Genomic DNA, 12,910 nt, shown 5'->3' on the forward strand with positions numbered 1-12,910 from the left:
AGGTCAACACTCTGAATCCCACCACCACACAGTAGAACACGTAAATCACACCTCCACACAAGAGAACACCCAAATCCTACTACCACACAGGTGAACATCCTGAATCACCCCTCCACACAGGTAAATACCCTGAATCACACCACCAAACAGGTGAACACCTGAATCCCACCACCACACAGGTGAGCACCCAGAATCACACCACCACACAGGTGAACACCTGAATCACACTTCCACACAGGTGAACACTCTGAATCAAACCTCTACACAGGTGTACACTCTGAATCAAACCTCTACACAGGTTTGCACCAGAGTCACACACCACACAGGCGAACACCCTGAATCCCACCACCACACAGGTGAACACCCTGCATCCCACCACCACACAGGTGAACACCCCGCATCCCACCACCACACAGGTGAACACCTGAATCACACCACCACACAGTAGAACACATGAATCATACCTCCGTACAAGAGAACACCCAAATCCTACTACCACACAGGTGAACATCCTGAATCACACCTCCACACAGGTGAATACCCTGAATCACACCACCAAACAGGTGAACACCTGAATCCCACAACCACACAGGTGAGCACCCAGAATCACACCACCACACAGGTGAACACCCTGAATCACACCTCCACACAGGTACACACTCTGAATCAAACCTCTACACAGTTGAACACCTGAAGCCCACCACTACACAGGTCAACAACTGAACCACACCACCACAAAGGTGAGTACCCTGAATCACACCTCGACACAAGTGTACACTTCAACCATACCAACACAAAGGGAAACACCCGAATCACACCACCACACAAGACTACCGTGAATCCCACCCACAGAGGTCACCACCCTGAATCCCTCAACCACACAGGTGAACACCCAGAATCCCACCACCACACAGGTGAACACCCTGATTCCCACCACCACACAGGTGAGCACCCTGCATCCCACCAACACACAGGTAAACACCTGAATCACACCATCACACAGGAGAACACCTGAATCAAACCTCCACACAGGTGAACACTCAGATTCAAACCTCTACAAAGGTGAGCACCTGAATCACACCAACACACAGGTGAACACCCTGAATCCCACCACCACACAGGTGAACACCCTGAATCCCACCACCACACAGGTGAACACCCAGCATCCCACCATCACACAGGTGAACACCTGAATCCCACCACCACACAGGTCAGCACCTGAATCACACCTCCACACAGGTGAACACCCTGCATGCCACCACCACACAGGTGAACACCCTGAATCCCACCACCACACAGGTGAACACCTGATCACACCACCACACAGAACACCTGAATCATACCTCCACACCAGTGAGCACCCTAATCCTACAACCACACAGGGGAACACCCTGAATCACACCTCCACACAGATGAATACCTTGAATCACACTACCACACAGGTGAACACCTGATTCCCACCACCATACAAGTGAGCACCCAAAATCACAGCCACATAGATGAACACCTGATCACACCTCCACACTCGTGAACACTCTGAATCCCACCTCTATATAGGTGAACACCTGAATCCCACCACCACACAGGTCAACACATGAATCATACCACCACACAGGTGAGTACCCTGAATCACACCTCCACACAGGTGAAAACCTGAATCACACCACCACACAGGTAAACACCTGAATTACACCACCACAAATGACCATTCGCAATCTCCCCACCAAAAAATTGTACACCCTGAATCCAACCACCACACAGGTGAACACTCTGAATCCCACCACCACACATTTGAACACCCAGCATCCCACCACCACACAGGTAAACACCCTGAATCACACCACCACACAGGTGAGCACCCTGCAACCCACCGCCACACAGGTGAACATCTGCATCACACCACCACACAGGTGAACACTCTGAATCAAACCTCTACACAGGTTTGCACCTGAGTCACACCACCACACAGGTGAACACCCTGAATCCCACCACCACACAGGTGAACACCTTAAATACCACCACCACACAGGTGAACACCCTGCATCCCACCACCACACAAGAGAGCACCCTGCATCCCACCAACACACAGGTGAACACCCTGAATCCCACCACCACACAGGTGAACACCTGATCACACCAACACACAGAACACTTGAATCACAGCTCCACACAAGTGAAAATCCTAATCCTACTACCACACAGGTGAACACCCTGAATCACACCTCCACACAGGTGAGTACCCTGAATCACACCAACACACAGGTGAACACCAGAATCCTACCACCACACAGGTCAACACCTGAATCACACCACCACACAGGTGAGCACCCTGAATCACACCTCCACACAGGTGAACACTTAAACCATACCACCACACAGGTGAACACCTGAATCACACTACCACACATGACTACCCTGAAGTTCACCACCACACAGGTCAACACCCTGAATCCCACCACCACACAGTAGAACACGTAAATCACACCTCTACACAAGAGAACACCCAAATCCTACTACCACACAGGTGAATACCCTGAATCACACCACCAAACAGGTGAATACCCTGAATCACACCACCACACAGGTGAACACCTGATCACACCAACACACAGAACACTTGAATCACAGCTCCACACAAGAGAACACCCAAATCCTACTACCACACAGGTGAATACCCTGAATCACACCACCAAACAGGTGAATACCCTGAATCACACCACCACACAGGTGAACACCTGAATCCTACCACCACACAAGTGAGCACCCGGAATCACACCACCACACAGATGAACACATGAATCACACCTCCACACAGGTGAACACTCTGAATCAAACCTCTACATAGGTGTACACCTGAATCCCACCACCACACAGGTCAACAACTGAACCACAACACCACACAAGTGAGCAACCTGAATCACACCTCGACACAGATGAACACTTCAACCATACCACCACACAGGTGAACACCCTGAATCTCACCACCACACAGGTGAACACCCTGCATCCCACCACCACACAGGTGAACACCCTGAATCCCTCAACCACACAGGTGAAACCCAGAATCCCACCACCACACAGGTGAACACCCTGCATCCCACCACCACACAGGTGAACATCCTGAATCCCACCACCACACAGGTGGACACCTGATCACACCACCACACAGAACACCTGAATCAGACCTCCACACAAGTGAACACCATAATCCTACTACCACACAGGTAAACATCCTGAATCACACCTCCACACAGGTGATTACTCTGAATCACACCACCACACAGGTAAACACCTGTATCCCACCACCACACAGGTGAGCACCCAGAATCACACCACCATACAGATGAACACCTGAATCACACTTCCACACTCGTGAACACTCTGAATCCCACCTCTATATAGGTGAACACCTGAATCCTACCACCACACAGGCTAACACCGGAATCATACCACCACACAGGTGAGCACCCTGAATCACACCTCCACACAAGTGAACACCCGAATCCTACAACCACACAGGTGAACATCCTGAATCACACCTCCACACAGGTGAATACCCTGAATCACACCACCACACAGGTGTACACCTGAATTCCACCTCCACACAGGTTAGCACCTGGTATCACACCACCACACAGATGAACACCTGAATCCCACCACCACACAGGTCAACACCTGAATCATACCACCACACAGGTGAGCACCCTGAATCACACCTCCACACAGGTCAACACCTGAATCATACCACCCCACAGGTGAACACCTGAATCACACCTCCACACAGGTCAACACCTGAATCATACCACCACACAAGTGAGCACCCTGAATCACACCTCCACTCAGGTGAAAACGTGAATCACACCACCACACAGGTGACCAACCTGAATCACACCACCACACACATGAGCACTCTGAATCACACCTCCACACAGCTGAACACTCTGAATCATACCTCCACACAATTGAACACCCAAATCCTAATACCACACAGCTGAACACCCCGAATCACACCTCCACACTGGTGAACACCCTGAATCACACCTCCACACAGGTGAATACCTGAATCACACCTCCATACAAGTGAACACCTGAATCCCACTACCACACAGGTCAACACCTGAATCACACCACCACACAGGTGAGCACCCTGAATCACACCAGCACACAGATGAACACCTGATTCACACCTCCACACAGGTGAATACTCTGAATCACATCTCTACACAGGTGAACACCTGAATTCCACCACCACACAGGTCAACACCTGAATCACACCTCCACACAGGTGAACACCCTGAATCACACCACCACACAGGTGAGCACCCTGAATCACACCACCACTCTAGTGAACACTCTGAATCACACCTCCACACAGGTGAACACTCTGAATCATACCACCACACAGGTGAACACCTGAATCACGCAGGTGAACACCTGAATCACACCACCACACTGGTAAACACCTGAATCACAGCACCACGCAGGTGAACACCTGAATCACACCACCACACAAGTGAACACACAGGACCCCACCACTACACAGGTGAACACCTGGGACCTCACTACAGTGTGAACACTCTGTGTCCCAGTGCAGTGGTACAGTATGTGGGTCCCTGCCTGTGCTTCTGTGGTACTAGCCCTTTCCCGGGTGCAGGCTCCTAGGGACAATGGGATAGCGTGTTTGGCCCAGGCCACCATGTAGAGTGAGGATCTCACACTGTAGGGTGTTCTTAGGTTACTTCCATCATAAATAATCTAGAGCATTTGGAATGTGAATAAAAGGGTCCATTGACTTCCTATCCATTGTCCGTGGACAGCAAGTCACAGTCCCTGTCCATCAGCTCACAGAGAACCATGACTGCTGGATGTCAACCCCTCCTTCTGGAAGTTTCTGAGCATTTGCTCCATTGACTAACAGCTATGGTCACACAGCTACTTGGAAGGACACGGCTGTGTTCTGGCATATATGGGATGTATGTTCCTTTGTTAGCAGAACGTGAATTGTAGTTTAAGCTAGTTCAAATGTTCCTCTGAGGGAACATTCTCTATTAAGAGACTTGTTTTGTTTCTCTTCTATTTGAAAATGGAATTTATTTCTTCCTGGGTCTTTTAGTGACTACTTCGATATCCCTTGTAATCTAGTTAATCAGAATTTTGTGGCATTGTCCTCAAAGACATATAAGCTGTCTTGGGTATCTGGTGACGATTACTTCTACTAAGTGGCTACAGAACAGTCTTATTTTGCTTTCTTGAGTAACACAAATGTGGATAAAACTGGTAAATCAAAGTTAGAGTTGCGGGAAAGAGGACCAAAGGATGAATAAAAGAGGAATATGAAGGGGTTTTTGTCTGTGTGTGAATACTCTTAGCAACCCCGACCAAGCAGAGTTTGGGGTGCTGGGTGCCATGCTAGCAGTGTCTTAGGAAGGACCACGTCACTGTGGGACAAGGACAGTTCACTGAGCAGGGGTGAAGGGGGCAGGAATGCCCTGTGGGACACTGGTGGTTGGCTGGTTTGTCTCCCTGAGACTCAGACCTGCTAGCGTGCCATTCTGAAAGAGCACAGGCCAAAACAGAGCAGCACCTCCACATCCCTAGCAACCAGGGAGCTCAGGGGATCGACGCAGGAGAGGCAGGGTCTCCCCACGGGTGAGGGGATCACCGGGAAACCACCTGCTTTTATAATTAGGTAGATCGGTCTCTGCGACTGGGGAGTTTATGGCCTGTTATTTGTTGCTCAGATGTTTTATCAGAGGAGCTCCTGAGCGTGATTGCAAATCTGTCTGGGTGCTTACCTTACATGCTGCCACCAAGGTGTCCCAACACCTGTCTGGCGAACAAGTACCGGCTTATCACGGGTGCCTGCAACAACAGGTATGCGACACACACCGAGACGGCCCTGGAAACCCAGTGCCCTGCTCCACACACACACCGAGACGGCCCTGGAGACCCAGTGCCCTGCTCCACACACACACCGAGACGGCCCTGGAAACCCAGTGCCCTGCTCCACACACACACCGAGACGGCCCTGGAAACCCAGTGCCCTCCTCCACACACACACCGAGACGGCCCTGGAGCCCAGTGCCCTCCTCCACACACACACACCGAGACGGCCCTGGAGCCCAGTGCCCTCCTCCACACACACACACCGAGACGGCCCTGGAGACCCAGTGCCCTCCTCCACACACACACACCGAGATGGCCCTGGAGACCCAGTGCCCTCCTCCTCCACACACACACCGAGACGGCCCTGGAGACCCAGTGCCCTCCTCCTCCACACACACCGAGACGGCCCTGGAGACCCAGTGCCCTCCTCCCCACACACCGATACGGCCCTGGAGGCCCGGTGCCCTCCTCCTCCACACACACACCGAGACGGCCCTGGATACCCAGTGCCCTCCTCCACACACACACACACCGAGATGGCCCTGGAGACCCAGTGCCCTCCTCCCCACACACCGATACGGCCCTGGAGGCCCGGTGCCCTCCTCCCGTTCCGGCAGTTCGCCGGGCACCGCACCAGCCCGAGAGGCAGGAACTTCACTCACTCCCCTGGGTCCAGCCCCTCGTGAATGCACGCATCGCTCCATTGCTCTCCTGGTGGGTGGAACCACATATTCAGACTCGGTCCTTGAATTACCCACCCGACCTCCCCATCAGCATGCCTTTCCCCTGGACCCCAGGATGAGCGCTCTTCCACCGCCTTAGGCAAGGAGAAATATTCCTCCGGGCATCCTTGTCACGGCCTCCGGCCTGGCCCCCGACATCCCTCCTGGGAGCTCTGGCCATGCTGCCTGCCCATCATCCCCTCACTGTCCCTGCCCTCCATTCCCTCCTCCACAGGGCTGGTGTGTACACTCATTCGCTACCACTCCTCAGCCCAGAGCTAGTATGTGAGACTGTACACCGAGGGAAAGCATGGGGAAAACGTCTCTTTCTTGTTCACCTGGGTTTGCTTCACTGTAACTGCAAACGTCTAGAAGAGCTTGTCTGGACTATTCTAGAGCTGTTCTAGACTGAGGGGCCAGCAGCCTCCCTCGCTCTCCTCTCAGACAGGCCGGTTGGCAGCCTGTTCCAGCCCATGGCAAATCCTCCTCCTGGTACATTCGGAAGTTGGCGGTGATTAATCCTTTAGCCAAATGGTATCTGGAATTAGATGTCAACTTTCAAAATTCCATGTTTCTAAATGATGTATTTAAAATGTTCCTTTCTGCTAGTACTGTTTTGCTGCATTGTAGAGCACAGGTCAGTTATGTGTGGCTGACTCCAGGACTGTTCATTAGACTGAGATTTTCTCAGCTGCCTGAACAAACTCACATAAAGTTACTTAATGCACAGAGGAAAGAGAAAACTTTTTACAGCTGTCATTGGCTTCTTGTTTGTGGGCAGTAATTGCAACTCTGTTCTAACTTCCTACAGTGGGGCCACTGCTTCCCGCAGAGCCCCTAGATCTTATGAGAGTGTGGTGCATGCTGAGCTTGCCTGCTTAAAGCATTGACGTCTCTGAATATAACTCTTATGTGTCACAAGTGCCACCTAAAATGTCCTGTGGGGGAGGCATTGCGGGAGCACAGTCAGACCCAGACTCAGGACGATGCAGGGAGGGAGGTAACGGGGGTGTTCCTGCGAGAAGGGTGCTAGGGATCAGGGTGGTCCAGCAGGGAGGACAGGGAGGACACAGGGTCCTGGGGAGGAGGACAGGGAGAACACAGGGTCCTGGAGAGGACAGGGAGAACACAGGGTCCTGGAGAGGACAGGGAGGACACGGGGTCCTGGAGAGGAGGACAGGGAGAACACAGGGTCCTGGAGAGGAGGACAGGGAGGACACAGGGTCCTGGAGAGGACAGGGAGGACACGGGGTCCTGGAGAGGACAGGGAGGACACGGGGTCCTGGAGAGGACAGGGAGGACACGGGGTCCTGGAGAGGAGGACAGGGAGGACACGGGGTCCTGGAGAGGACAGGGAGGACACGGGGTCCTGGAGAGGACAGGGAGGACACGGGGTCCTGGAGAGGAGGACAGGGAGGACACGGGGTCCTGGAGAGGACAGGGAGGACACGGGGTCCTGGGGAGGAGGACAGGGAGGACACGGGGTCCTGGAGGACAGGGAGGACACGGGGTCCTGGAGAGGAGGACAGGGAGGACACGGGGTCCTGGAGAGGACAGGGAGGACACGGGGTCCTGGGGAGGACAGGGAGGACACGGGGTCCTGGAGAGGAGGACAGGGAGGACACGGGGTCCTGGAGAGGAGGACAGGGAGGACACAGGGTCCTGGGGAGGACCAGCCATACCTGCTGCAACAGGCTTTCCAAATCTGAGCTCCCTTCCCAAGCTAGGTTTGGGGTGGGGGGTGGGGAGTTTGTCTAGAGACAGGATGACTTACATTTTCAGCCTGGAGAACCTGCTGCCAGGAGGGACAGGAAAGGGTCCTGGAGAACAGCTTGTGCCAGGCCAGCGTCACTGTGACACCTGTGGCCCCGCTGCGGCCCTGGTAAGGTCGCTGACCCACACGCGTGTGGAGTAGGGTCAGGGGAAATGACACCGAATGTCTGTGAGCAGCCGTGCTGCGATGTCAGCGGTGGCTCACGTCGAGCGTGTTCACGAGCTGTAGCGCTAAAGATGCTGTGGCCGGTCTGAAACCTGTCGTCCCTCGGATCGCAGCCAGGCTGCGGCTCCGCGGCCCCCACGGGCAGTCCCCAGACGAGGAGCTGAGTCCTGGGGCTCCGGGTCACTTGGGGGGCACACCTGTCTCCTAACAACAGCATGGACTCCTTTAGCTCCTCGGCGACGTGGCTGACACGCACACGCTGTAGAGAGCGGGCCCGTCCTCCGTCCCCTGTCCACGAGCCTTGGCTCCGCGGAGGGAGGAGCGCAGGGCTCGGCCACAGCTGCTGCCCCTCCCTCACCTTCCCTGCGGCCCCCACGCAGCTCCATCAGGGGCCTACCCGGCCAGGAGCCGACTGGACCGCCTGGCGAACCTACCAGCTCTTACTCCTGCCAGGCTGGAGTCTCCTCAGACTCTGCAGCACCGCCTTTCTCAGACGCTGACAGGTCCCCAGTGCCTGGAGCCACCGTCGGTGTCCTCACCGAGCCTCAGCGGACAGCGCCGGCTTCCTTCCAGAAGGCCCCATCTGAGACATGTCCAGCCATCTCCGCTGACGGCATCACAGCCATCCACACGGCCGACACCAATCTGCACGTCACACAGGGCAGCACAGTGTGGCCGCAGGAAGGCGCCCCGCCCAGCCCCTCGTGCAAGCTGGTGCTCTGGAGGGCTCGCGGCCCTCAGCCCGGTCCTCTGGCCCATGCAGATGAGCCACACCGGGCTGGCACCCCTGGAGAAGCTGATCCCCTTCGAGGCTCTTGAAACATAAGTCAACTAGCAAGCGCAAAAGGAGAGGGCGGAAAAGTGGCTCCCGTGACAACTCTGTATGGAATGAAGACAAGCTGGCTGCAACAAGGGACAGCGCTCACATGCACACCGACCCTGCGCTTGCTTACTGCAGCCAGTTAAATCCGTTACTTAAACGCACTTTCATAACTTAATCCACTCAGCGGGCTACAGATCAATAAAGCGTTGATAACAGAAGTTTCTCCTTGCTGTGCCAGCAGACCAGAAACATCACTTGAGCAGCATGGCTGCCGCTAACAGGTTCGGAGCGCTGCTGGGTGAGGCAGCGGCCGGTGGACAGCGTTCCTCCCCTCCTCCCATCACACTGGCCGCCAAAATGTATTTGACCCATAGAATAAAACTGAGGAAGCCGGGCGCCGTGGCTCACACCTGTAACCCTAGCAACTCAGGAGGCTGAGGTCTGAGGACTGCAGCGCCAAGCCAGTTCAAGCAGCCAAGACATGGGACTCTGGTCTTCAATTAACCAGCTAGAAAAGCCAGATGTGGGGCTGTGGCTCAAGTGATGGAGCACTTCCCTTGAGCAAAAGAGCTTGGGGACAGCTTCCTGAGTATAAGCCCCATGATGGACTCAAGAAAGGAAGGAAGGGAAGCTGCGAGGGAGAGAAAGAGAAAATGTGCAGATCAACCTCCTTATGGAAAACATTTCCCATAAGCTGAGCTTCATTGCTGAGTCCACGCTTATTCACAAACCACTCAACTCTCAGAAAAGGCCTGAGTTTGTTTTTAATTCAGACAAATGCATTTGTGTGTGTTCCCTGGATAACCTTCCCACCTATAAATTCAGAACTCTCAGGAAATCCCAACGTGTCCCACTTCTAGCCTAAAGGCACACACAGCTGGAGGGCAGGTGCTCCCTGGGGGGTTGGGGTGACATACTGTTTCAAGTCTTGGCTTTGCCGTGTCTGTCCTCCCGGGAGGGGACCGCAGGGCTTTCTGAGGACACGGCTCCTATCTCCACGGAAGTTCGAGAGAGGACACAGGGAAGGGGCAGGGGACCAGGCCACAGGAAGGCAGGACACCTAGAATGGGAAGAGGGCTGGGAAACCTGGGCCAATGGAGACCCATTTTCTCCAGCCAGGCCTGGCCGTGCCCAAGGGCAGCCGCTGGAGCCGCAGCGTGTTGGAGATGTTTAAGCGGGGGACCCACGGCCCCCCATCCTTGAGTGCAGCGTGGCACGTTCGGGCCCAGAGTCTTTCCTGCTTTTCTCCCATCTCAGACGCCCCCCTGTGCTTGTCTCCTCAGGGACCACCCCAGATGGGGAGCCTCCAACACAGCCCTGGCCCGGTGGCTCCCTGCTGCCTATGAAGACGGCTTCAGTCAGCCCCGCGGCTGGAACCCCGACTTCCTGTACCATGGGACGGCCCTGCCCCCGGTTGGTTCTCATTCCCCAGAGAGGGCCCTGCCCCCAGGGGGGACGGCTTCACACAGTCGAGGGGCCCAAGCTGCCCGTCAGGGTGAGGCCAGGGTCCTAGGGTGAAGTTTAGGAATGAGGTGCCAAAAATTAGCATTGTTCTCCAGCAAGCAGAGCAACGCAGATTTAAATTGTTTCCACCGGCTTTGCCGCCCCAGCTCTCCATGAGCACTGAGTTTTCAGATAAATTCTCCTGTTCTCCCGTGGAGGACCAGCTGCATCCAAAGCACCTGCCCGTGAAGGTAGTGGCTGCTTGTGGAGCTCACGCATACCATGCTGCTAATCTGCTTTCTCTCACCTGACGACCCACATCAGAGGCTCACCCAGCCCTATACCATATTCCATAATGGAATGCTTGATACACCCCAAAGCAGACATGAGGTTCGGCCCAGACACCAGTACGCAGAAGTCAAGGCCCAGCCTGGCCAGGGGCATCCTGGTCAGCTGCTGGCCGACACCGTACAAAGCCCCCTGTGAAGGAGGCGGCGCGCTCCCGGCATCTGGTGAGGAGCGGTGGAGGAGCGGTGAGCAAGGGCTCGCTGAGCTCGGTGCTCCGGGCGGCAGGCAGGCCCAGCAAGCTCATACACTCCCAACCTCCACCAGCCCTGCCTCCTTAGCATCAGTGCCGGCCTCTGACATGGGGTGAGACTATCTTGACTGGCTTGTGCTGACACATCCCAGTTCAACCACTGAGGCTTCCGGAATTCTCGGCGGCACTGTCCTGTGATTCTACAAACCAAGTCTGCTGCTGGCTTCCTAGTCCTGACCTGACAGATTACTCCAATTTTAGAGGCTTAGGACAACAGAAATTTATGATCCTCAGTTCTGCATGCCAAAGATCTGAGGGTTCTCTGTGGCTGAAATTGGGATATCTAAGGGGGCATAGCCTTCTGTGAGCCCTTCAGGAAGAAGCCACCTCCTTGCCTTTCCAACTGTGTGTGGGCAGTGGGGTGTGCTGGGTCCAAGCCTCTTCTACCAAGGTTCAGCCCCAGCCCCATCCTTCTAACTGCTAGGGGCTGCCCACAGCCTCTTGCTGCAAAGCTAGCAACTGTGGAAGCTCTCCATACCTCCTCCAAAGTCAGTTCTCAATGCCAGGCAGCGAGCTGGCAGTGACTGGACTGGACTACCCCGAAATCCAGGTACCTGCTTTCATCTCAAAGTCCTGGATACAATCTCCTCTGAAGTGTCCAAGATTATAATATAGGCATCTTTGGGAGCTGTTCTACCAGGTTCCATGCTCTGAACCCCAAAGGCGTGTGCCCTTTCCAGATAGGACCCACAATGCTCTCTTCCAAAGACCCCAGGCCCACCAGAGCACCGCCTCAGCAGAGGGGAGCTAGAGGCAGCAAGCTGCTGGGCAGAGGCTGGGAGTGACCGGCTGGGGGGGCTGGTGACCGCTAGGGAACTGAGCGGTGACTTGCTGGGATGGGGGTCCCACCAGGGAGGGGCTGGGGTGTCACCCATTTGGGGATGAATTTCCTCTCCGGCTGGATCTGTGAAACAAGCTCTCTCTCTGACCCTGAAGTGCCGAGGGCAGCAGAGGCCAGACTGCAGTGGCAGACGTCCCACTCATCAGGAGGAAATAAAAGCAGCCGGTCATCACGGCGGCGGGGACACCCGCGGTCTCAGGCGCCCAGGCAGGAATCCAGGCAGCTCATGGCTCATGGCTCTTCCCAAAACGCCTCTGAAAACCTGAGCCGGTCCCTCCCGTCCACTTTAGAGGAGGGCTCTGACTTGCAAAGCCCAGAGCTGGGCTGACGCTCCAGGCTTCCCCGGGCACCCCAAGCCCTGTGAGCGAGGACCCTGCCCGGAATTGAGGACCCCAGCCTCGTGTCGCAGCCGGGCGGCCTCGTGTCGTGGCCCGTCCGCATGGTGACACGCAGCTCTCCTTACCCAGGTTCGGGAGGTCTCGAGGCTCGTCATTCGAGCTTCCAACTCGGCTGTGAGGGAGGACGACCAGTACTCTGACTTCCTGACCGCGTGGGGACAGTACATCGCCCACGACGTGGCCCTCACGCCCCAGAGCGCGGGCGGAGACGACTGCGGGCGGACGTGTGAGAACCGGAGCCCCTGCTTCCCCATCCAGGT

General features: G+C 55.3%; 1 protein-coding gene across 1 annotated transcript in view; it reads left to right on the forward strand.

The window, feature by feature from the left end:
- Tpo (thyroid peroxidase) overlaps positions 1-12,910 on the forward strand; it is an 89,178-nt gene that overhangs the window by 57,113 nt on the left and 19,155 nt on the right. The window contains exons 9-11 of the mRNA XM_013028868.1: positions 5,742-5,874; positions 10,654-10,783; positions 12,720-12,908. Coding sequence (XP_012884322.1) covers positions 5,742-5,874; positions 10,654-10,783; positions 12,720-12,908 — 452 coding nt within the window. The remainder of the gene's footprint in view (positions 1-5,741; positions 5,875-10,653; positions 10,784-12,719; positions 12,909-12,910) is intronic.

Source organism: Dipodomys ordii, unplaced genomic scaffold (assembly GCF_000151885.1).
Source record: "Dipodomys ordii isolate 6190 unplaced genomic scaffold, Dord_2.0 Scaffold115, whole genome shotgun sequence".
Classification (NCBI taxonomy): Eukaryota; Metazoa; Chordata; class Mammalia; order Rodentia; family Heteromyidae; genus Dipodomys; species Dipodomys ordii.